The sequence below is a fragment of the Ovis canadensis genome, chromosome 17, assembly GCF_042477335.2.
Source record: "Ovis canadensis isolate MfBH-ARS-UI-01 breed Bighorn chromosome 17, ARS-UI_OviCan_v2, whole genome shotgun sequence".
Taxonomy (NCBI): domain Eukaryota; kingdom Metazoa; phylum Chordata; class Mammalia; order Artiodactyla; family Bovidae; genus Ovis; species Ovis canadensis.
Window position 1 is genome coordinate 78,684,390 of NC_091261.1, and position 26,072 is coordinate 78,710,461.

The following is a 26,072-nucleotide window of genomic DNA, read 5'->3' on the forward strand; positions in this document are numbered from 1 at the left end:
TGACTGAGGACAGTAGTTTCTGAGTAAACTCTTGGGACATTAAAAAAAAAAATCTTTTAACATTTATTTAATTATTTGGCTGCACCAAGTCTTAGTTGTGGCATGCAGGATCTAGTTCCCTGACCAGGGATTGAACCCTGGGCCCCCGCACCGGGAGCTCAGAGTCTTAGCCACTGGACCACCAGGGGAGTCCCCCCAAAAGCTTTTTGATTTCAGTAAAATTGACATCAAATTTACCATTTAAGCCATTTTAAAGTATACAATTCAACGCCCCTCTGAATGCTCATAAATACCAAAATTCCTTCCCCAAGAAGAAAATTAGATAGGAATTTGGCATGTAGCCTTTCTAAATTTTTCTTGAGAATTTATATTCATAAATATATCAGTAAAAAAGACATTTAAAATTTTGTGTGCGTCAAACTGTATATGCTTTTCATTTTGTATGTCATTGTGATTTGATGTGTCTGTACTGGTCTATAGATCAGCCTCATTTCTTTAAACTGCCGTGTCAGATTCAAAATCTGAATAAAGCACAACTTATGAATCCTCTTAAAAAAAATATAAAGTATACAGTTCAGAGGTGTTTCGTCCATTCACAATGTTCGCATATCCATTACTATCATCTGATGCCAAAACATTTTTATCCATAAAATGAGTGGGGGGTCAGGAGAATGTTTTAGTTTCCTATTTGCTGCTGTAACAAGTAACATCAAACCAAATGGGCTAAAGCAACACAGACTTACTCTCACAAATTTCTAGAGGTCAGAAGTGAAAAAAATGGGTTGGCAGGGCTGCATTCGCTCTGGAGGCTTGCAAGAGAACCCTTTTGCTTGTCTTTTCTAGCTTCTGGGAGCTGACCACCTGCTTTCCTTGGCTCCTGGCTCCCACCTCCATCTTCAAATCACTCCAACCTCTGCTTCCCCGGTCATGTCTCCCCTGTTTCCACGATTTCCCCTTTTCCTTGTAAGGACCCTTGTGATTACATTGGGCTTACCCAGGCAATCCAGGACATCAAAGTTCATCACATCTCTAAGTCTCTTGTGTCTTTTAAGATAACGTATGCCCAGGCTCTGTAGATTAGGACATTGATCTATTCTGGCTACAGAGTGGGTTCCTCGGTCTCTTGCATCTCTAACACTCCACGAACCTAAAGACATATTCCTTCTGGTTATTTAAAGAGCTTAGCACCGTTGTGGTAGGTTAGGTTTATCTTCGAGGACCTCCTCCTCTTGGATGGTGATCAGGGATTCTTCCCTCTGATACCAGACTCAACACTAAGAACTGTGAGTGCAAACGGCAGCATCATTTTGTCATGTCACCGATGTCACTTTTCCTGGTAAAAATTTGACCAGCTCTTCTTCCTATCTCTGATTCTGTGCTTTGCCAAATTTGGAAAAAAAGCTTCAAAAGAATGTCGCCTGTCTCCCAGTAACCAGGAGTGGCCTTTAAACGGCTTGTTAATTTTACCGCCGATGCCGCCCCATGGCTAGTGGTCTCTCCATAAATTCCTCACTTTTCCAGGTCCTCTTGCATCAGCTGAAGTAGATGTGTTGTTCAGGTCTGGAAGCCAAATAGTCTGTGATGCTGCCGCTGAACGTCATGGCATTTCACAGTGATTTAGACCGGCCCTTACGTGGGAGTTAAGCTGTTTCTCTTTTCCTGCTTCCCATCAGGAAGGTTTGGGTGCCTCCGCCTTGGGTGCCTACTTCCTACAGAGCAGTGAGACAGCGTCCATTCAGTCTATTTGTAGTGGTCCTACTGTGTTCTCCCCAGGGTTCGGCTCATTATGCTGAAATAGAATCCCCCGAGGGTTGAAAACCGCATTCCCCCCACCCCATATGCTTTTTGGTTTCGAGGTTGCTCTTGACGGTGGCGCCTGAGACAAGACACCGCAGGAGCCCTGCAGGCCTGCAGCCTGCCCACTGAAGCTTTCTCTCCACTTGTTTCCCAGATGCACCCACTGGGCCTGTGTAACAACAATGATGAAGAGGACCTGTATGAATACGGCTGGGTCGGAGTGGTGAAACTGGAACAGCCGGAGCTGGACCCGAAGCCATGCCTCACTGTCCTCGGAAAGGTGAGCCCCAGGCCCCCCACCACCACCACCTGCCCCGGTTCTGACTGCTGTCATCCACGTCCTCAAATAGCCAGGTGTGGAGAAGAGCCCCCGTTGGCACAGCGCTCTTTCCTGGCTGAAGTCGTGTGTTGGGGCAGCACCCCCGCCCCAGGGTGGTCAGCGGCTTGGACACTGCTGGCAGCTGCAGCCTCAGAGTGGCCTCCACCCTGGTCCTCCATGTGGCCTCGGGCAGGTCTCTCGCCCTCAGGGATTCCCAGTTCCTTATCTGCAAACTGGGTTGATCATAGAGATTCACAGTCCTTATCTTACACCCCTGGGGCCAGATATTTCAGAATTCTGAGATTTTGGGGGGTTAGAAAGATGCTCAGATACACATATTTTGTATTAAGGAGACATGGGTTTGCCCTCAGTAACCAAACACACGCAGAGCTGGGTAGCCGCCTGCATGGATATTCACATCTAGTGGGACAACTGGAATCTAAATAGCCTGGCGTTAGTTCAGGGCCCTGATGTTTTGCTGCCAGCTGAGTTATGGAAAAACCTGGGGGTTGTGGAGCTTTTTTGGTTTCAGAATGGCAGACAGCAATTATGGTCCTGTCTTAGAACTTACCTCACAGGACGGTCAGGAGGTGAGATGAGAGAGAATATGTAGCAGAGAGTGCTCCAGAAATGTCTGCTGCCATTGACTGTTCCGTTCTTCAAAAACAACTCTTTTAGCGTCAGCATTACCTCTGGTTGTGGTATGAGATAAAAGATAGAGGTCCATTTATTTTGGAAAACCATATGTCAGTGATGTTAAAATATAACAGATGACATCTTGTTTTAAACTGGATCGTTTTGGTAAAGAGAAAGGTTTGGAGAAAGCTACTCGGATTTTGGTTGGAGGACGGTAGTACAGCCTAAGGAAAAGTGTTATCGCTTGGGTTTTTTTTTTTTTTTTAATCTTCTCAGAAACAGCTGTTCTAGGCATCATGGGGAGAGAACTGGAGGGGGCTGGGGAAAACAGTCCTGGTTCTGACCTCCTGAGGAGCTTCAGTCCAGAGCAAAGTGGTTCTGATACAGGGCACTTGAGAGAGAGCCTTGTCCAACACTTGAAAATGTCCCAGGGGACTTGCCTGGTGGTCCAGTGGCTAATACCCCACGCTCCCAATGCAGCAGGCCTGGGTTCAATCCCTGGTCAGGAAACTAGATCCCACATGCCACAACTAAGAGTTTGCATGCTGCCGCTAAAGATCCTGCATGCCGGAACTCAAGACCCGGCACAGCCAAATAAATAGCTAAATACGAAAAAGAAAGAGAAAGAAAATCTCCCGGTGAGTGTCTCCTTGCAGACTTTTGGCCCAGAAAGCCCTCATGGACCTGTGACGTTTCTGTCCCACCTGTCTCCTGGGTAGCTTCCGACCACTTGTCAAGCTCCCCTGCCTTCTTCTTCAATTTTTTGACTTTGGCTGTGCTGAGTCTTCATTGCCGCAAGGGCTCTCCTCTAGTTGCAGTCGCGGGCTTCTCACTACGGTAGCTTCTCCTGTTTGGAAGCGCGAGCCCTAGGGTGCGTGGGCTTCGTGGCCCTGAGACCTGTGGGCTCCTCCCAGATCAGGGATTGGACCCGTGTCTCCTGCATTGGCAGGGGGATTGTTTACCACTGAGCCACCAGGAAACACCCTCCCCTCGCCCCACCCCCTCAACCACCCTTTTATAGAAGAAGAAGGAAAAACAGAAAAAAAACCCACAGGGACTATTGCCTGTTTGGTTTCCAGTTCATGTAGTCGATTCGATGTGTTTCAGGTGGCCCAGGCCCCATCCTTCATCGTTTAAATAGGTGGCCGTGCTGCCTAATGACGCTCAGAGAGCAGCAACCCCCTCAAGAAAACGTTAGTGTTTTCCTAGGAGGAATGCCAGCCACATCCAAAGCTTGGGCACAGTGCTCTCCTTGTAGCTAACACTCCCCTAATAGGATATTTTCCTTTGTACTGAAGCTACTGCTCCGCAGGGCTCAGCGGCTCGGCCGCAGTCTGGTGGGCCTCCACCCGTGCGTCTGTAAATGGGCTGGAACAGGGCCCCCCCCCCCCAGGCCCCGCCCACCATGGTCCCCTGGGGCCCGAGCAGCGTTGAAGTCACTCCAAGAACCCAGCTGCTGCTCCTCTACCTGGGACAGCCATGGAGTGGGTGTGACTTGCGCTGTGTATGGCTTGGCCTGCCCGCCCGTGAAGCCAGAAGGAATAGAAACCCTTGACGTATACTGCATGTCATGTTCATTTCTTCACCAAGTATTTATTGAATGCAGGACCTCAGCACGAGATTCCGCCTGCTTGCAAGCAACAGGCCGCCCCTGACCCCTTGTCCCCGCCGCCACGGTTCTGTTTGGAGGGGCTGTGTGGTGGCCAGGCAGTATTCACACGTGGTTAGTGACTGAAATTTGGCTTAACACCCGCATAAAATCTTGAGCAAAACCGCCAGGGCCAGACACAGCGGGGCAGTTTCACGTTTGCCTAAAACCTGGGTTGATTGAGGAGGTACCCGGAGTCAGGCCTTTCTCCCTGTCTCCTTCCTCACCTCGCTCCCTCCCTCCCTCTCTTCTGCCCTCTCACCTTCTTCTTCAGTGTCGGTTTTTTTTTCCGGCTTCAGTTTTATTTACTTTGCCAGCTGCCCTTTCTTTCTTCCCGAGCCCCCAGGCAAGCGCAGTGGCAAGAGGGTATCGCTGGATGAGCAGGGTGGTCCAGCCCACCGCGGACGCTCAGCGTAGTTTTCTGTACTCAGGCATGTTTCCCCCTGCTCTCAGCGGCGAGGGCAAGAAGGAGGTGGGCAGCCAAGTCCCCGTGGGGGTGCGGGTGGGCCCCCTCCTCCTCCCGTGGATGTTGAGACTTGTTGAAAACCATAGAAGGGGGGGTCCGCCAGCATCTGGAAGGGCCTGTTCGGGGAGGCGGAGACATAGACCCCTCTCCCTGCCCCATCACCCACGCCCTTCACCTACCCGCCCACAGAAAACGCCATGGGGCAAAACGCTGAAATACCAGAGGAACGTCCTAAATTAAAACAACCTTAAATGCCTCTCCAGGAGTTCAAATAAAGTTTCATTTTAAGAGTGAAAGACATAAACTCATCACCTGGGTTTATTACTGAGTGCTTTTGAACTCCTCAAAAAAAGGGAACACTGTAAACTCAAGAGAGAAAAGTGATTTACGATCCCCTCTTTATAATCTTTTTGATTCTGGAGGAGGTAAAGGCAGACAGTTGGATCAGCTCGGGGACTGGGAGGGTTGCAGAGTTGGGATGGGGGTAAACCGCCCCACCCCACCCCCGCCCCCCAGAATGCAGCAGGCCAGGGTTCCAGGCCAGACCCCCGGCAAGTCCCTTCCACTTCCTGGGCCTCTCCCTTCTGCATCATGTGACGAGGCTGCCCTGGGTTCCTTGCTCGTCTGATATGTTGAACTTCTGTATCATATTAAAAAGCTTCCCTTGAGATTCTACCTTTCAGAGATTTCTAGTTGCAGCACTAAAAGACTGGCTGTGTTACCCGCGATGATCTAAGTTTTCAGAAATTAAAACAGAATAAAGTAGACATTTCCGAGCAGCTTGCTTTTGAAAGTAAGGGTCTTCAACCATCTCCAAAGTTGTAAGAGTCTGTGTTTAGGCCCCAGGCATTTCAGCCCTTCAATTCAAGCAGTATTTATTGAATAAACATCCTATGGGATAGGTAAGACATCGTCCGGCCACCGCATGGACAGCCTCGTGGCAGGGAACACATCAGACTTGCTCAGATCCAACACAGCCTGCTTGGCCCGGAGTCACCAAACATGGGAGCAGGGCAGAGCTCCGTACCCCACACCCCACACTGGAGGGGGCTCTTAGGGTTCTGAAGCACAGGATGGTCAACAGACTTGAACTTGGTTCTCACCAGTCCTCAGGAGGACAGCAGGAAGTTAGCAGAAAGACAAGAAAAGCAGGCGGCCTAAGTCAAAGAGAACCCAGCTTTGGCTGAGTGGCCTTGGAAAGGTCCCTTCAGTTTCTGGGGCCTGTTCTCACCAGGGCCCGTGCCGCCCCTGTTATTGTGGCGGGAGTTCTGCGGGGAGCCCCGAGCACAGTGCCCGGCCCTCGGTGGACGCCCCGCGAGGGTGTGACAGCAGCCCTCGTGTGCTGGGCACTCGCCGAGAGCGTCCCGCGCAGCGTCTCCTCCCATCGTCAAGCCAACCCTGCTGCCGTGTCTAGGTCCCCATCCTGTGCTGAGGACATCTCAACGTCTCCTGAGGTCAGACGGCTCCCAGGGGCTGGGCCAAAACCTGAGGTGAGGCCTGTCCTGCCGCCTCTTCCTCTTGCCTCCTGTCGTCTTTGCCGGTTTCTGTGGATTTAAGAATTGGGTGCGCGTCAGTGCTTGCTGGCCACGTGAGCAGTGTTGGTTCTATTGAGTAGAAACCCCGCTTGAGCTGTGTTGAGCCCACAGGGGGATCCGCTCCTGAAGTTCCAAGTGTCGTCGGGGAGCCCGAGGTGGGGGTGCTGTGCCCCTCTGCAGCTGCCGACCACGGGGCTCAGTGCCGGGGCCCCTTCCCGAGTCTTCTGGGTGTCTGCTTCATTTCACCCCCGCTCGCTATCTCCTGGGGGGAAACAGCGCCCCAATATCCCTTGATCCGATGCATCTTGGATCAGGTGCTCCCTTTAGTCTGTCAGCTGTGATCTGGGTCTGGGAACATGCTGGAACTGCCCAGCTCTGTGTGTGTGTCTTGCGGGGAAGCTGGGGTGGAAGATGCACTTTCCAGAAGGAAGCTGGTGAGGGCCAGCTCTGGGCTACTGTGCCTCAGCAGCCCCTGCCAGCACCGGGTCACATGTATGCTCACAAGCCGCCCCTGCTCTGGTTCCTGTGCCCGGAGGAGCCGCTTCCTCTTGTCCTGAACCAAGGGCCCGTCCCTGGGAGCGAGTGGCTGGAGGGGCTGTGCGAGGGGGTGAGGCAGGCAGGGAGAGCGGGAGCAGGTTCCTCGGTGGGTATTGAAAGCTGCTGGGGCAGGAAGAGGCTTTGAGATGACAGGGTTTCATCTCCATACCCCAGGAAGCTGGGAGCCACTGAAGGTTTGCTGGGGAGTTTGCTTGGCAGTGGTGTCTAGGTCTAGGGAGAGGATCAGTCAGGTTACCGTGCTGGCGGGTGTTTCTGGAGCTGAACGGGTCCAGACACCAAGGCTTTGGGAGCTCTGATGGGGCTCTAGCCGACGATGTTGACCTCGCGTTCGCTCTCAGATCTCCCGGCTCTCCACCCAGCCTCTTCTGCTTCCACCTGTGGCGGCCTCCTGGCCGAGCACGGCGGGCAGACACTGCTGGGAACCACCGTCCTGTGCGACTGAGCTGCGGGAAACCCAGGGGTGAGGGGTCGGTGCAGAATGGAACCCCACTTCCAGCCCTCGGAGTGTTTCTTGGTAACTTGTTCTAGAGAACAAATCCCTTGGTGCCCAAAGTGACTGCAAGACAGAAAACAGGATCAAAGGAATTCACTGTTTTCAAGATGGTTGGGGGGAGCGGGAACACGTAACAGTTAAGATTTGGGTTTAGTCACCAGACTAACCTGAATTTAAAGCCCAGTTCCAGCCCCCAGATCCACGTGGCCTGGGATGGTCACCAAACCCCTCTGCCCGATTCCACCTTCCGGAGACAGGAGGGACCTCAGGGGGCGAGTGTACGTCAGGTTCACGCACGGCCAGAGACACAAATCAACCAGCGGCTCTTGGTGCCCAAGCTCCCTTCCTTTCTCCCTCCCCTCTTCCCTTATTATCCTCCGGTTGCTTTCAGCACTCACAGTGCCCTTACTTAAGTAGTCAGATCCTTAGAGACAGAAGTAGAGTGCTGGTTGCCAGGGCTGCGGGGAGGAGAGGATGAGGAATTAGTGTTTAACGGGGCCAGGGTTTCAGAGAGGAGGTGGAAGAGTTGGGGAGATGAATGGTGGGAGTGGGGGTCATCGTGCCCTCCTCATCCAGGGTCCGGTCACAGGTGGGTGTCCTCTGCAACCCTGGGGACCCTGACTCCTAGGCCAAGCCCAGCCTAGCGCCCCTGGGAATGAGATCCCCGGCTGCGTCTCAAGAGCCAAAGGAATGTACTGGCCGACTGGAGCAGGGTCTCAGAGCAGCCGCCCCCCATCACAGGCACTGCTGGGAAGTGAGTGTGAAGTTTGCCACATACCTGAGCTCAGGGCACTGTGACTGAGCAGTTTGCCATGGTATCCCCAGGAGCGCCTGTGTTGGGGACGCTTACTTGTGCCACACCTTCCCAGAGCACGTCCCCTGGGTCCTCTTATTGCAGTGATTCTCAGCTGGGGTGTGTGTGGGGGGCGCAAAAACGCCTGTGCACACACACCCCTCCCTAAGGTCATCTGGCGGTATCAGGAAACCTGTTTGGTTTTCAGACTGAAATATCCAGGACAGGGTGGGGGTGGGGTGGGGCTGCTGCTGGCATCAAGCAAGTGGAAGTCGGGGATGCGGCTTTGCTGCTCAGCACCCCTCAGTGCACAGGCCAGGCCTCCCTAGCAGCAAAGCACACTCCGGCCCGGACGTTAACTAGTGTCACCGGTGAGAAGTCCCGTCTCTCTGGGACCTGTGCTGTCTCCCTGAGCAGACCCTTAACTCCCACTTCTTCCTTTGCTTCTGTGCCCGCTGGCCTCTGGTACAAAGGCAGGTCCGTGGTGTCTGGTGGCGTGTTGGCTGAAGTGCATGATCTGTGTCAGGGCACGTTTGTTTCCGCGTGAGGAGTGCGGGGAGCAGGATTTGCGAGGATGCGCTGTGCCGTCACCACCCAGGCCCCCTGCACTCCTCTGTGCGCCTCACCCTGGGCCGGTCCACCTCCCTCTGTCTTCATTTCTCCACACTGCCCTCTGTAAAGAGCATTGTGATGATTTTAAAAAATGATGTCCGTCAGTCTCAGAGGGTGTGAATGCTCGGCAAATATCAGTTTCCTCCCCACTCTAAACATACTCCTGAGATGAGGTGGGTTTCTGGCTGGAGAGGAAGTTTGGAAGACTCCTCAGATTTATTTTAAGGAGCACTTGGGTACATACCTCCCATATTTGGTTAAAAAGGAAAGCAAGAAAGGAACTTAGTAAAAGAAATCAGATCAGGAAGAAAAGATTGGCATGATATGAATGGAAAAAGGAAAATCTCAGGGAATACCACTTTGCTTCTCACGTCCTGTGTCTGGTTTGAAAGTCACAAACTTTTAATGGGATGCTTTTCTTCTTCACCTAAATCTTCCAGGAACCTCTTGGTTAACAGGCTATATTAAGCACAAGACTTTTTTTTTTTTTTTTTTAAGCTAGATCTGAGACATTTTCAGCTATAAAAGGCTAACCGAAACTTTTCTTTGAAATCCCCTGAAAGGCTTTAGGCAGTTTTGACAGTAGAGCGAGTGAATAAAGCAAAATAATGTTTCTGGCGGTCTGAGGCTGCTGGCCACCTCCCTGGGCCGGGGGAAGTCCGGCTCACACCACTCCTCTAGCCACTGTCCGCTCCAAGTGAACCAGGCTCTCAATAGAGCAGAAGCCACAAACGAGACTGTCCTAGGAAACTGGGGCTGGTGTGACAGGCCAGCAGAAAAGACCATCAGAAGTAGCTAATGGGTCTTCCCCGGTGGTCCAGCGGTAAAGAATCCGCCTGCCAATGCAGGGGACACTGGTTCAATGCCTGGTCCGGGAAGATCCCACCTGTCTTGGGGCAACCACTGAGCCCAAGGTCTAGAGCCCACATGCAGCAATGAAGACCCAGTGCAGCCAAAAATAAATAAACAAATAAAATTTTAAGTAGCTGATGACCTTGTCTACTTTTGAGAGGCCATTCTGAATTATAAATGAAGTTAGAACCTAGCAGAGTAAGTCGTGGTAATGTGTGTAGAAACAGTCCCAAGTCAGGTGACCTGCATCTCTCATACCTGGAGATCAGCCCCAAGGCTCCATCTACTTACTCTCCGTTCTCATCTCCTCTCTGCCCAAGCTGGGCACCCAGAGTCCCACTGGGTGCAGACGCAGAGGAGCAGGGATGCTGGCCAGATTTATCTGCTAACTGTGGACAGAAGCCATTTCTCTGCCTCATTGTCTTTCGAGTTTGTTCCCCGTACAGAAAGCACCGTATTTCATCTGATAAAAGGTAGCATTCTGCTTTGGTGATCTTACTTTCCAAATCAGACTTCAGGCCCTGTAGTCTAATACGATCTGTGCTGTTTTAAGTTTGAGACAGTCTTAACAATTGGGATACTGAAACCCTTTAAATCCTGCCTCATTTTTGCTAGTTATAAAAATACTAAAGAGTACCAACACGTTCCAGTAGTTCTAAGCACTGCTGGATAAAATAAATTTCTAGTCTGCCTGAAGATCTTGGGCTATATTTCCTCCTCTGCCCATGGAATTCTCCAGACAAGAATACTAGAGTGAGTAGCCATCCCTTTCTCGACCCAGGGATATGAACCTGGGTCTCCCGCACTGCAGGCAGATTCTTTACTGTCCGAGCCGCCAGGGAAGCTCATAAAGCACACAGCTATCCCTATTACACTTTACCCCATTGCTGATGGATTTTCACAAGCATGCTGCATGCTAAGTCGCTTTTTAGTCGTGTCCGACTCTGTGTGACCCTACAGACTGTAGCCCACCAGGCTCCTCTGTCCAAGGGATTCTCCAGGCAAGAATACTGGAGTGGATTGCCATGCCCTTCTCCAGGGGGATCTTCCCAACCCAGGGACCGAACCCGCGTCTCTTACATCTCCTGCGTTGGCAGGCAGGTTCTTTACCTGCTAGTGCCACCTGGGAAGCCCATTTCAAAAGTATCAACTCTTAAATGAACCTCAGAAGAAAGAATATGATATTTGCTAGGAACCTTTGTTATTTTGGCTCAGTCTTTAGAAATCAGATTTTAAAGCAGTTAGCTTCAAAATCTTCTTTTTTTTCTTTAATCTGTTTGTAAATTGTTTGTTTTTGGTTTGCTTTTGGCCATAAAGTTGGATTAAGGGGTTGGATGAAGGGGTCCCGTGTGCCCTGCCCTTGCAGTGGAAGCTCTGGGTCTTAACCACTGGGCCACCAGGGAAGTCCCTAGATTTTCTTTTTTTCAGATGAGTTATTTTTGTAATGTTTTCCCTTTTCTTAGAGTTTCAATTAATAGAATCTTAACATTTTATAGTCCCTAATTTTAAAGATATACCCAGAATTTATAGCATTAACTTATTTTACTGTTTCTATAACTAACAATTTTCTGGTCCCTTTCCTTTTTTTTTTTAAAGCAATATAATAATTTTACACAGTCCTATATTCCTAGTGCCAAGAATAGTGCCTAGTACCTATATTGGACACTTGGTAGATATTTGCTGCATGAAACAATTAATTATGGATTATTTAAAAGCCAAAGGGGAAAATCCAACTTTAATTTTACTCCTTTAATTCAAGTACTGTCAGTCTTGATTTATTCCCTTCCAGTCTTCCAGGGAACCCAAGTCTGATTTTTAATGTAATTATTATGAAGGTATGCATCTCTGTTCTGCCTTTTTAAACTTGATAACACATGCTAGTCAGCTGACCAGTTTGCTGTTATTTTTGTAACCTGTCCTTTCATTGGCTGCATGACATGACAGCGGAGCATGCGATGATGTAGCTGACCCCCAGGGTTCAGGAATTAGGCGGCTTCTGTTTTATTTTTAATCTTTACAAAGAAGCCACACTGAAAGCTTTCTTCATGTAAGATGGATTTTCAGGTTTTTTGCTTTATCTCTTTGAATTATTCTCTGATGGTAATATTCCAGGAGCAGATTATAGATCAAAGGACATAAACATTTTTTAATGACTCTTGCTGCAAACAGTTGCAAATTGCTTTTCAGGAAAGTTCCCTCAGTTTACCTTGCCACTAGTAAAGTAAGTGTGAACCATTTCCCACAGAAGCAAACAGCTAACACTGGCTATTACAGTTACTATGTTTCTTTACTGATTAGAAAGATAAAAATAGTACTTCATTGTTTCCTTTGCATTTCTTTGATTATCAGCAAGCATTAAGCGCCAAGCATCTTTCCATCTACTAATTAAATTTCCTCTCTTGTGAATTGTCTATTCTGGCCCCTTGCTCATTTATGGGTAGATCTTAATGTAGTGTTTTTTTTTTTTTTAATAGCAACATATTAATTCCTTGTTTGGAATGTTTTTAAACTGGCCCTTGTGTTTACTAATTCTGTCTGTTGTTTTAGCTTTCTCGGCATGCAGAAGTTTAAAAGTTTTTACATAGCCATCACTCCTTCATGATTTCCCCTATTGCTTTTAAAGTTAATTATTTTCTCCCCTCCCTTGCAAGCTTAGAATCATTTTGCCTTTTGTACTGTTTCTGTTATCATTGTTTTTCTTTTAATATGTTACATCTCTAAATCACTCCAATTTATTTTGATGTGTAACATCAGGGAATGGCTAATTAGAGTCTCTGCCTTTCTCAAAGTTGTTATTTCCTTCGTTTTATGTATCCTCCTCCTTTAAAAATATAACATATTCTGAGCTACTGAAACCTATAGCAGACAGTATTATCTACTGTCAGATTCTGTATCCCTTTTAAGGCCAGTAATACACTGTTTTAATTTTTGTTGTTTCAGAACATAGTCCTCGAGTTAAGTAAAATATGCTTGTTTGCAAACACTTTTTTTTTTTTTTTTTGGCAAATTTAGTCACTTAATTTTGGCCACGCTGTGCAGCTTATGGAATTAGTTAAGCAGGGATTGAACTCACTCCCCCTTTAGAGGAAGTGCAGAGTACTAACCACTGGACTGTTGGGGAGTCCTGCTTACAAACACATTTAAAAGGATTAATCCATTGGTAGATCAACAAAGCAAATGCCTGCTGTTGCTATTCTTTAGACCAGGGAATTCTAATTAAACCTCATTCTCTCCCACTCAGTAAGTATATCATGAAAGTATGAAAGTGTTAGTCACTCAGTCGTAACCGACTCTTTGCAACCCTTTGAACTGTAAGTCCACCAGGCTCCTCTGTCCATGGAATTCTCCAGTCAGTGCGGAGTGGGTTGACATTCCCTCCTCCAGGGGATCTTCCTGACCCTGGGACTGAACGCAGGTCTCCTGCACTGCAGGCAGATTCTTTACCATCTGATCCACCAGGAAACCCTTAAGTATATCATAGCCCTGCCCCAACTCTGTCAGCATGGGGAGCTGCTTTCAGAATCTATTCATCATCATATCCAAGTTTCACTCCATTTCAGCACACACACATAAGTTTTACTAGGAGATGTATACTGTGGTTAAAACCAACTGCCAGTCAAGCCTATTTCAACTTTGAAATGCCCAAGATCTTTTCCCTATCAAAAACTTTCTACCCATTTCTGTTCAAGAAATAAGTTTTCAGATGATTGGAATCTACACAGAAATAGAAAAGAAATGACTGATCAGGTTGTTCCCACACAAAGGCTTCTTTTTATCTAAGTATAGAGTGGTTTTGGGGGGCTTCTCAGGTGGCTCAGTGGTAAAGTGTCCACCTGCCAGTGCAGGAGATGCAAGAGACATGGGTTCAATCTCTGGGTCAGGCAGATCCCCTGAAGAAGAAAATGGTAGCCCACTCCAGTATTCTCACCTGGGAAATCCCATGGACAGAGGAGCCTGGCAGGCTGCAGTCCATGGGGCCACAAAGAGTCGGACACGACTGAGCACACACGTGTACACACAGTGGACTTTAGTATATTCACAGAATTGGGCCACCATCACCCACTATCAATCGTAGTATTTTCATATTCTTTATATATTATGGATAGAAGTCCCTTATCAGATGTCTGAGTGTTTTCATCAACCCAGAAAGAAACCATGTACCACCGAGCCATCATCTCCCCTCCATCCCAGGCATTCCGTACACATGGAATCATGCAGAACATGAACTTCTGTATCTGTTTCTATTTTGCTTAGCGTGATGTCTTCTAGGTTCGTCCACGTGGGAGTAAGCTGTCGGCACATCATTTCTCTTTATTGCCAAATGATAGTTCATTGTGTATTTATTGTTTGTTTATCCATCGATGCATGGATAAAAACATTTAGATTGTTTCTGCTTTTGGATTACTAGAGTGATGCTCCTATGAACATTTGTGTGCATGACCTGGTGTAGCTATCGGTTTTCATCTATCTTGGGTAGGTAACTAAGAGCGGAATTGCTGGGTCATATGATAACTGTTTAGCCTTTGAGGAACTACCAAACTGTTTTCCCAAGGGGCCGCACGCAGTGTAAGATTCCTCCAAATCCTAGCCAACACTTGTTATTATCTGTCTTTTTGATTACAGCCGTCCTAGTGGGTATGAAGTGGTATCTCATTGTGGTTTTGCTTTGCATTTTCCTGTTGGATAATGATATTGAGCATCTTTTCTATGTGCTTATTGAAAGTTTGCATATCTTCTATGAAGAAATATGAATGGCTATTCAGATCCTAAGAGTTCTTCATATATCCTTGATACCTGTCCCTTATCAGATATACGATTTGCAAATATTTTCTCCTATACTGGGGGTTTTCTTTCACTTTGTTGATAGTGTCCTTTGGAGCAGAAAAGCTTAAATTTCAGCAGAGTCCAGTTGATTTTTTCTTTTAATATTATGCCAAAGAAATCATTGGAAAGCTCATTTTTTTTCTTTTAAATTTTATCGAGTATAGTTGATTTACAATGTTGTGTTCATTTCTGCTGTATAGCCAAGTGATGAGTTACACACATATGTATTCCTCTTCACATTCTTTTCCATCATAGTTTATCACTAGAAGGAAAGCTTTCTCTTTCACTGAGACCCACTAGTTGTCCTTACTGGTCATATATTTAAGGCCCTTCTGGGGTTTGTAATGAAGAATTTACCCTCTTTCCCCCTCAAGAGGCTTAAAGCTAACAGAGGGCCAGGAAACACTGGCCCGCCACTTCCCAGAATCCCAGCAGATGCCTATGAATGTGGGTGCCCCTGGGGACCAGGCTCAGGGACCTGATTTCTCAGGCTTAAGGTTATATTCTGTCAGGCTTAAGTAGAGAAGACAAGACAGTCTACCAAAACAAAGGGAAAGGAAGAGCCAGTTTTGAAGTGCTACGGGAAGGATGTAGGCGAGTGCCAGCTGTCAGCAAGGCGCCCATCTCCATTGTGCTGTTAGTGCCTTGGAGAAGACAGCCGCTCACAAGTCCCATTTTAGAACATTCAGGATCTTGAAAAATATTTCCAAAATAATTTTTCTCTTAAAAGGTTTTGCCGATGAGCACCGGCTCTGTGAAAAGAACTCCCTAACTGTTGGCTGCACACTTGTTCTACAGAGAGGGTGTAGGTGTCTTTGGGGTCGAGAGTCATTGACCGGGATGATGTCCTCCCAAGAGCACAGGCAGTGCGGGGGCCTTCCTCTGAGTTCTGGCTGTAACCACCACCAGCCTGCAAGGCCTCACCTCACACCACTCAGCCTCGGCAAGCATATGCTTCAGAAAGTCCCCGGCCGAAACCAGGGCTGATAGACAGACCCAGGTGGCAGTGGGAGCCAGTGGTGCAGAGGCGTCTCGCTTGCTAGATGTGAGGTTCTTTTCCTAAGTTCTTTTCATGAGGTTGGAAACACTGAGAAAAGGGGGAGAAAAAACTCTTTGCAGTTATTTGTGTCATTTACAGGGCTTGCCTGGTGGCTCCCAGTGGTAAAGAACCTGCTTGCCAATGTAGGAGACAAGGGTTCAATCCCTGGGTTGGAAAGATCCCCTGGAGAAGGAAATGGCAGCCCACTCCAGTATTCTTGCCTGGAGAAGCCCCATGGACAGAGGAGCCTGGTGGACGACGGTCCCTGAGTTGGACCTCACTGAGCACACGTGCACACGTCGTTTATGGCATCTGAAATTCACCTAAGACCCTGAAAATGCTATTTGTCGTTTACGCACCCCTTTTTCCTGTTATATGGTCTCCAGTTCCTCTGCTTGTATTACAGTGCAGTTGACTTTTCTATCACAAGTATGTTAGATGGCTGGACGGATGACTGGATGCAGTAGGCTACCACACAGAATGTTTACCTGACATGGAAATGGACTCTTCCCCTAAAGGTCAAAATAGAATCAGTTTGTTTTGCAAAAGGATTACCTTTTGTAGGATTGTTTTCAGCTATGCTCACTGCCCTGCAAACTAACCCACCCCCACCAAAAATAAATAAATAAATAAATAACAAATGCAGTAGGCACCCGTCTCTGAAGCACCACATTCTATCAGGAAGCCGGTGTTATATAAAGCCTCATCTCTTCCCAGGCCCCCACCCTCTTTATCCCTCTGTGCTATTGTCATCTCTGCTTAGCTTGGGCTTTCTTCTCCGAATGAGAGAAACTAAGAAAATTGCCTGTTTTAGGCAACGCAGGTGTGTTTCAGAGATTTAGAGTTAAGAAGTCAAGTAAATGTTTTGGCAGCCCAACAAAGGTAAGAAAGGGAGAAGGTACCTAATGGGCCTTTCAAATTACAGGCCTGTCCAAACACCACCTTCCCCAGGAGCCGCTGGTCAGGGCCAAAGCCTGCCCTGCTCAGTGGCGGCCATGAGGCCAGGCTGAGAAGTGGGCTCACTTCTCTCACTGGCCCTGGCCCTGTGCCCAGCAGGATGCTGTTGAACTTTGATTCAGTCCCACCTGAGAGAAAAGATTCTCATCAGTCAGGGCAAGATCTTTCCTCTTCAACAGACTCTAATCACATCACTTCCTCTTCCATGCTGGGAAAAAAAAAAATCACAGATAGATTTTCCCCCTCCCCTGCCCCTACCTCCCCGACCCCCCATTTAAATTGGAACCCTGAAGAGATGGGGCATAGCATCACAGTTAACTTGTTCAGTGTAACTTCCTCCATCTCGAGGGTTGGGAGGTGGACAACTATGAGAGGACCCGGAAGCAGCAAGTCTCAGGGGGGCGAGGATCCGGGGGTGGCATCCAGGTGCACCCAGAGCACATCACTCTAGGTGGTTTCTGGGTCTCCTGGTTTAAGAGCAGAGAAATCCTTGAAGGAGGTAACTCTGACCTGCCAGTGGTGTGTCTTCTCCGTTCAAACCATGCCTGGGTCTCTTCTGAGAAGAGAACAGCAGACGTGAAAACTGCCTGTCTTCCTTGCCCCGCACCCCCCACCCCGGCGGCTTCCACTGGATCACCTTGGCAGGGCCTCATCCGAGGAGGAGGGCGGCAGGAGGGAGGTGGGAGCACCGGGCGGCTCCTTTGATCACCTCCCTCGGGTTGCAGGCCCCGCCGCCAGCAGGCCAGCCAAAGGGCCGGCTCTACTGATCTGATGAGGTGCTGAATGGGACCCGAGGGGCAGTGACGGGAGCGAGAAGAAAGCCTCGGGAATGAAAAGGAAACCCTGTGAACCTGCTGGGCTTCACTGGCCAGATTCTCCTACCAGGGAGCCGCTCAGTTCCTGCCAGCCCCCGCGGGCCGCCTGCCCCTCCCGCCTCCGCCTTTCAGACCCCAAGTGCGTGTTTGACGTTTGAATCGAGGCTGCTCTCGCTGGTTCTCAGGCTGGGAACCCACTGCGTCTGTTTCCATGGTCACTGGGAAGCGCTCAGCGCCATGTGCTTCAAAGGGAACCTTTCCCCTCCGGGCGCTCGCGCTGCCTGCCCCAGGCGGCCACACAATGAGCCGCTCCTCCGAGCCAGGCCTCTGACCCTCACTGCCCGCCCGCCCAGAGGGAAGCCTCCCCTCCGCCCAGTGCGGCTCTGCCGCCTGGGTGTATGTAAGCGTGCGCCGGTCTCGCATGCCCCGGTGGGCTTGGATGGGATGTAGAGATCACAGGTTGGTGAGAGTTTGGGAGCCTTTCTGAAACTGAAGGAAAGAACCAAGCCCGATTGGAAGAGAGTGGCAGGAGAGGGCAAGGGAGAGGAGGCTGCATTGAGGAAGGTCGTGGGCCTGGCAGGTCGGGGGTGACTTCCTCTGCTAGACTGTGTCTTTAGGGTCAGCAGAGAATGGAGTCAGTGTAGATGGCCCTGCTTCGTGTCCCAGGAGCCAGGGTGGCCCGGGTGGTACCTGTTCACTCCTCCAGGACCACAGATGGCGGAGCAGTCATCCCGCCCCGCCTCCCAGCTTGACTTTTGTCTTCGCTCTTTGTTGAATAACGCAGAGGAGTGGAGCCTCTCACATGATTTTTAGAGACAGAGGCAGTGTCAGTGATCTGGGAGGGCTGCTGGACGGTGTTGCCAGAACTAAAAGATGAAATGTCCCCTGAGAACTCACCTTTCAGATATCAAGCCTGCCCCCTTCCCTCGGAGCCCAAATGTTAATTTCTGCCTTGGGCTTCCTGAACTAGAGGCCTGTGGGAAACTGGATGTTTCTCCAGCTGTTAATTTGCTACCTCGCTCTGTGTGCGTGGGTGCTTAGTCACACTGTCGTGTCCAACTCTTTGTGACCCCATGACTGGAGCCCACCAGGCACCTGTGTCTACGGGATTCTCCAGGCAAGAACACTGGAGTGGGTTGCCATTTCCTCTTCCAGGGGATCTTCCCGACCCAGAGATCCAACCTGCATCTCCTGTGTCTCCTGCATTGGCAGGCAGATTCTTTACCACTAAGCTACCTGCCTTTTATAATATTTTGATCACACTTACTCTTTTTTCTCTTGCTCGTTTGCCCTTTCTATGAAAACTCAATTTTGTTCCTTTTTACAAAGCTACCCGAAATGGTCCCTCTCTCATTTGCATGCTCAGATGATGAGTCTGGAACATACGATGGTGGCACAAGCTCTCTATATTCAAGAATGTCATCCTCACCACATCCTGTCTGGGGGGCAGAATACGTGCTCCAAACCGTATTCTTACCAGTGGGAGCAGGAGATCATGAGCTGTTCAGGGTCTGGCTGTGGGGTCTGGGGGTTGCGGATCACCCACGTGCGCTGCGGGGTGATCCAGGGTCTCAGCTGACTCTCTCTCGAGAGTCTTGATCCACCTCAACATGCAGAAGTTAACGTGGTGTGATGATTTACTTTGGCCCTGTTAGGTTGTGAAGGCAATGACACCCCACTCCAGTACTCTTGCCTGGAAAATCCCGTGGACGGAGGAGCCTGGTAGGCTGCAGTCCATGGGGTCGCTAAGAGTCAGGCACGACTGAGCGACTTCACTTTCACTTTTCACTTTCATGCATTGGAGACGGAAATGGCAACCCACTCCAGTATTCGTGCCTGGAGAATCCCAGGGACAGAGGAGCCTAGTGGGCTGCCGTCTATGGGGTCGCACGGAGTCGGGCACGACTAAAGCGACTTAGCAGCAGCAGCAGGTTGTCGGTCTCGTGATTTGAAGAAACTAGGAAAGAGAGGAGTCTTGATTCACTTGAACCTGTTGGGTTTTCTGCCTCGCCTTCCTCCCCAGGGCCAGGCCTGTCTGACTTGGACGTAGCACTACAGGGCTGAACGAATGAGGACTGTTTTCTTTCTCTGTGTTCTCAGGACAGAACTCAGTGAGATGGGCATGGGGTGGTGGGTGGAGACCACACAGGCGATGGCTCTTGCCTTGAATTTAGACATTCTTCAGAAGAATGTGATTGGGTTTTCACCCCTTGGGGTGACAGAGGATGAAATTGTTGGGTGGCATCACTGACTTGTTGAACATGAGTTTGAGCAAGCTCTGGGAGATGGTGAAGGACAGGGAAGCCTGGCGTGCTACAGTCCATGGGGTCGCAAAGAATCGGACACGACAAAAAATGCCAGTGACTATCCTTCTTGGCAGCTTTCATAGAAGGATTGGGAAACTTAAATGTCTCTCACCACTCGAAACTGATTCTCCAGTTCCAGTTCTGTGGTTTGTCTGCATTCTGTGGCTGCGATAATCTAGAGAGCCAGTTAATCTTTTTTGTTACCAAGGAGGTCTGTTCAGTTATTGGGCCAGGATTTGTGATTGAAGGTGTGGATGTGTACAGGGATGTAAATTTTACCTGAAGTCTCAGAACTACAGCTTCCCACCCACTCCTTTGCCTTGGTTGCCCTGGTCCCTCAACCTTTAGCAGGCAGCTTCAGGATGTCCTCAAGGCTCCAGCCACCCTCTGGGCCCTGCGAGGCCAGCACAGAGAGAGCCTCAGGACCGACTCCTTCAGGTCTTTGCTCATACATCACTTTCTCTTAAAAGTCTTTCTGGACTGGTGGTGTGTTAGCAAGCAAAGGGTTCCAGAAGAGGGGAAACTGAACTCTCAAGGATGGTTGGGTTTGGGGTAAGAAAGTCCAGGAGGGAGGGAAACTCCAGGAGTGAGGCCGGCAGGAATAGCAAAGCCCTTGCTGTGTCCCGGGGCAGGGTGGCCAGAAAGAGTGACTGGACTGGACCTCTTGGTTTTAGTGGACAGAAGAGCCCTTTGGTAGGGAGGGCATTTCCAGGGAGCACGTCAAGAGGTGTGCAAAAGAGGAACACACGGTGGAGGGAACTGGGAGTGCTCAGGCCTAGACACAGAATCCCAGTTTGGACATTTCTAAGATGTTGCTGTAAATTGCTGTTCTGAGGCACTTTAAGTAAAACAGAGGAATAAACTCAAAGAGGTCTTAAAATGTAGACTCCAAGAGGATTTTTACATGACTGAACTAAAGTGGTACTTGGTAGAACCTGCCCGGCCAACGCGAACGCAAACAGGGGCTCTAATTTCCCTTCCCCTGTGGCGTTTATTCTTTTTACCCTGAATCTTCTCTCTACTTTGTGGTTCTGTATGTATATATGGAGTTTCCCTGGTGGCTCAGATGGTAAACAATCTGCCTGCAATGCAGGCGACCCCGGTTCAATCCCTGATTTGGGACGATCCCCTGGAGAAGGGAAAGGCTACCCACTCTGGTATTCTTCCCTGGAGAATGCCGTGGACAGAGAAGCCTGGTGGCCTACAGTCCTTATGGTCACAGAGGGTCGGACACGGCTGAGCAACTAACACTGTTACCGTTTTAGGCATTTTCAAGTGTACAGTTCTGTGGCATGAAGTACTTTCACAGTTTGTGCGACCATCCCCAGCATCCATCTCAGAACTTTCTCCTTTTCTCCAGCTGAGACTCTGGACCCTTTAAACACCAGCTCCCCATCCACCCCTCTCCCTAGCCCCTCCCTGGCAGCTACCACTCTCCCTTCTGTCTCTGTGAATTTGGTGACTCCAGGTGCCTCATGTCAGTTGGGTCAAGTAATGTTTGTCCTTTCATATGCTTTTTGCTCAGCATAGTGTCTTCAAGGTGCATCCATGTTGGAGCACGTATCAGAATTTCTTTCCTTTTTACGGTTGAGTAATATCTTTGTGTGTACACGTTTGTTTACGCATTCAGCGCTCAATGGATGACTGGGGTGTTTCCATCTTTTGGCTGCTGTGAATAATGTTACTATGAACACAGATATACAAATGTCTCTGCAAGACCCTACTTTCAGTTCTTTTGGGTCTATACCCAAAAACAGAAATGCTGGACCACGTGGTAATCCTGTGCCTAACTCTTTGAGGGATCACCACACCATTCTCCCCAACAGTTGCCCCATTTAGCATTCCCACCAGTAATGAACAGGGGTTCAAGTTTTCTCCACATCCTGTCAGCGCTTCTTGTGTTTTGTTTTCTCATAGTCATCTTTAGGGGTGTGAGGTGATGTTTTTCATTGTGCTTTTGATTTGCATTTTCCTAATAATTAGTGAGGGCTCCCCAAGTGGTAAAGAAGCTGCATGCCAATGCGGGAGATGTAGGAGACGCAAGTTTGATCCGTGGCTCAGGAAGATCTCCTAGAGGCATGCATGGCAACCCACTCCAGTATTCTTGCCTGGGGAATGCCATGGACAGAGGAGCCTGGTGGGCGACAGTCCGTGGAGTCGCACAGAGTTGGACACGACCCAAGTGACCTAGCACTCACGCACACACACGGTGATTAGTGATGTCGCGCACCTTCTCTTGTACTTATTGGCTATTTGTATATCTGCTTTGGATAAGGACTGTTCAAGTCCTTTGCCCATTTTTTAACTGAGTTGAGATCCAGATTCTCTCTTTGCTTTTTCTGTTTGTGGCCTTGGGCTTTTGATGTCTCTTTTCTCTTTTGCACTTGCTCCTTAATTCATCGCCTGCGAACATTTTTTCTTCTTACACCTAGAAAGTGATGCAAACACATCCTACTCCTTGGTCTCAGTTTAGAATTCACTGTTGTCCTGAGAGTTCCAGAAAGGAAGAGAACGTTTTGCTTCCCAGGCCGGGCTCTCGACTCCCTGTGTTGGAAGATGCGCTGTTGTGGATGCAAAGAATGATATGGAACCACACAGAAAGTTCCGAGGCTGTTCAGAGGCCGGCCGCAGGGGTCCAGCAGGCTGGCCGCACTATTCTGCGGTCGACCTCTCGCAAACGGGGAGCTCCTGTTGGCCTCCGTGGCCAGCTGCCACCGGCCCCACGGTGTGAATGGCGAGGAAGTGGGGGCTGGCGGCTGGCGGCACTCCAGGATGTAGCCTCTGCTGGCAGGGAACCAAGGCGGAGGGGAAAACACGCTTGTGTATGAGAGAAATAGTGCCAGTTCCAAAACCTATAATTCCCAAGTTAAAAAAAAAAAAAAAAAAAGCAGGAGGGGAAAAGATTTTTCAACCAAACTGTGCTTTTATCTTCGGATTCTGAATGGGAGATTGTTCGCACAGCTAAGCTGGCTGCTGAAGCCAGGCCAGTTAAAACAATATGCAGGCAGCTCCCCTCCAAGTAACCAGAAACTGTTGGCTCAAAGGCGCCTGAGCCGAGGAACCAACCTGCTGGGAGACGTTTTCCAAGTAACTCCAAGCAACGGCCTGAATGTAAATTCTCCTGCTGGGGAATGGCACTTTGGCAAATGAAGACCCTAATTAGAGATGGAAGGGTTTCTATTTTGTTTTTCTTTAATCCTTACCCTGGGGCCTTTGCAGGGCCGCCATGCCTCTGCTTGTGTGCGAAGACATTTCCAGCTCCTCTTTGTAACCAGATCCTCTTTGGGGAAAGAAGCAACAAGCTGACAATGCGGGCCCACCACCGCAGCCGGGGGGCAGCCCGCCACCGGCCTCACCCCCAAACAAAGAGCTTGGGCTGGGCCGAGAGCTGGGTCACCTGGACTGACCAGGTCGTTTGAAGCTGATGGCTAAGTTGGATCCCAGGCCACCACCACCGCCCCCAGCCCCCTCGCCCCTCACGCCTTGAGCCGCTCAAATCCATGCTTAGACTGCAAGCAGTTTCTCAAGTCCCGAAGCAGAACAGTGCAAACAAAATGCAAAGCGGTGGAGGGGAGCTGCAGCTCTGAGGTGCCGAGGCCAAGGTGGAGCTGGAACCGGGTGGCGGGGCGCTCTGATGTCTTCAGCCTCGCACTGAGGCTGAGGGGCTGTGCTCCTTTTCAGACTCATCACCTCTTGGTATCTTTGCCAGGAGAATTCCATGGAGAGAGGAGCTTGGTCGCTACAGTCCATGCGGTCTCAGAGTCGGACATGGCTGAGCAGCTAACACTTTCACCTCTTAGTTCTTGAATATCCCGAAGTATCGCAGGTGTGGAGAATCTACCCACACCAGTTTCATTCTGTTTCGTGTACATCGGCGATTTGCCCAAGGACCCTCAGGGGCTAGCACAGATGGTCTCACTCATTTTTATCTCTCTTGTCCTAAAAAAGGCGAATGAGCAGTGTTCTCTGCGCCCAAAGTACCGGGCTGTGGGTAGAGGACAGAACAAACTGTGGACGATTCTAGATGCTGAAGATGAGCACGAGCGATGCACCTTTCTTCGATTCTCTTTGAGGAGTCCATTGTCTCACGTTGGGAGGCGTGGGAAGGACACGTAAGAAGCCACGTGCCTGAGCATTTTATGCACAATTGAGGGCTGTCACCTGATGGGTCACTGGATGCTTGTGCCCAGTGAGTGCCTTCAAAAGTTCCTAAGGGAAAATGGCACATTTTGGAGTCGCATATAGGAAGGACGCCTCTCTTGAGCTGCCGTTCCCTGTGCACAGAGCCCTGGGCCACACTAGGTCCGGAGAGTCTCCTCTGATGGTCACAACTCCCAACCTCCTTTAAGAAGAATATGCCGAGTCTCAGGGAGGACAGTTGCCCACAGTCACCTCCTGGCTCTGTCCAGGCCCCCAAGTAACTCCAGACCTGCCCTAGGCCACCCAACTCCTCTTCGCCTATCAGTTCTGTCCTTTGCATTAGAAGTTGAGCCTACAGATGGTGGTTCTTCCACTTGTGTACGTGTAACAGTCCAGCCACAGGACTGGAAAAGATCAGTTTTCATTCCAATCCCAAAGAAAGGCAATGCCAAAGAATGCTCAAACTACTGGGCAGTTGCACTCATCTCACACGCTAGCAAAGTAATGCTCAAAATTCTCCAAGCCAGGCTTCAACAGTACGTGAACCGTGAACTTCCAGATGTTCAAGCTGGATTTAGAAAAGGGAGAGGAACCAGAGATCCAATTGCCAACATCCTTTGGATCATTGAATGAGCAAGAGAGTTCCAGAAAAACATCTACTTCTGTTTTATTGATTATGCCAAAGCCTTTGACTGTGTGGATCACAACAAGCTGTGGAAAATTCTTAAAGAGATGGGAATACCAGATCACCTGACCTGCCTCCTGAGAAATCTGTATGCAGGTCAAGAAAAAACAGTTAGAACCAGACATGGAACAACAGACTGGTTCCAAGTTGGAAAAGTAGTACATCAAGGCTATATATTGTCACCCTGCTTATTTAACCTATATGCAGAGTATATCATGAGAAATGCTGGACTGGATGAAGCACAAGCTGGAATCAAGATTGCCAGGAGAAATGTCAGTAACCTAAGATATGCAGATGACACCACACTTATGGCAGAAAGCAAAGAAATAAAAAACCTCTTGATAAAAGTGAAAGAGGAGAGTGAAAAAGTTGGCTCAAAACCCAACATTCAGGAAACGAAGATCAGGGCATCTGGTCCCATCACTTCGTGGCAAATAGATGGGGAAACGATGGAAACAGTGACAAACTTTATTTTGGGCGGTTCCAAAATCACTGCAGATGGTGACTGCAGCCATGAAATTAAAAGACACTTTCTCCTTGAAAGAAAAGTTATGACCAACCTAGTGAAGTGAAGTCGCTCAGTCGTGTCCGACTCTTAGTGGCCCCATGGACTGCAGCCCACCAGGCTCCTCCATCCATGGGATTTTCCAGGCAAGAGTACTAGAGTGGGATGCCATTGCTTTCTCCGATGACCAACCTAGACAGCATGTTAAAAAGCAGAGACATTACTTTGCCAACAAAGGTCTAGTCAAAGCTATGGTTTTTCCAGTGGTCAGGTATGGATGTGAAAGTTGGACTATAAAGAAAGCTGGGCACTGAAGAATTGATGCTTTTGAACTGTAGTATTGGAAAAGATGCTTGAGAGTCTCTTGGACTGCAAGGAGATCCAACCAGTCCATCCTAAAGGAAATCAGCCCAGAATATTCATTGGAAGGACTGATGCTGAACCTGAAACTCCAATACTTTGGCCACCTGATGCGAATAACTGACTCACTAGAAAAGACCCTGATGCTGGGCAAGATTGAAGGTGGGAGGAGGAGACAAAAGGGGATGAGATGGTGGGATGACTAACTCAGTGGATATGAATTTGAGTAAGCTCCAGGAGTTGGTGATGGACAAGGAAGCCTGGCGTGTTGCAGTCCATGGGGTTGCAAAGAGTCGGACGCGACTGAGTGACTGAACTGAACAGAGCAGATGGATCCCTAACCAACAGTCCACATCCCCACTGGGGAGGAGCCCACCGCTGCCACCCACTCCTCTTGTCATGAGCCCAAGGGCCATGTCCACTGCGCCTGTTGCCCAGAAGCCCTCAACCCACTCAGACTGTCTGAAGTGCTGCTTCAGGGAGCCCCAGGGAGTCTGTCTGTTCACGCTGTGCCTGTGGTCAGGCCGATGCAGCTTGTCCACCAGCTGGTCGGGTGATGCCTGTGAGGAGCTTCCCGTCAGCACCAGCTACTGGCCTGGTTCCAGCCTCGCATCCATGCTTTAATTTTCAACAGGGCTTCTAGAAACTACTCGAAGTCCCTGGGAAACAGGCAGATCGAAATGAAAGTGAAGTGAATGTTGCTTAGTCGGGTCTGACTCTTTGTGACCCCAT

At 49.3% G+C, this 26,072-nt stretch overlaps 1 protein-coding gene across 3 annotated transcripts in view; it reads left to right on the forward strand.

Moving 5' to 3' along the window:
- ZNRF3 (zinc and ring finger 3) overlaps positions 1-26,072 on the forward strand; it is a 163,078-nt gene that overhangs the window by 103,851 nt on the left and 33,155 nt on the right. For all 3 annotated transcript variants that reach the window (XM_069557182.1, XM_069557180.1, XM_069557181.1), the window contains exon 2: positions 1,952-2,077. In XM_069557182.1, the coding sequence (XP_069413283.1) occupies positions 1,952-2,077 (126 nt within the window). The remainder of the gene's footprint in view (positions 1-1,951; positions 2,078-26,072) is intronic.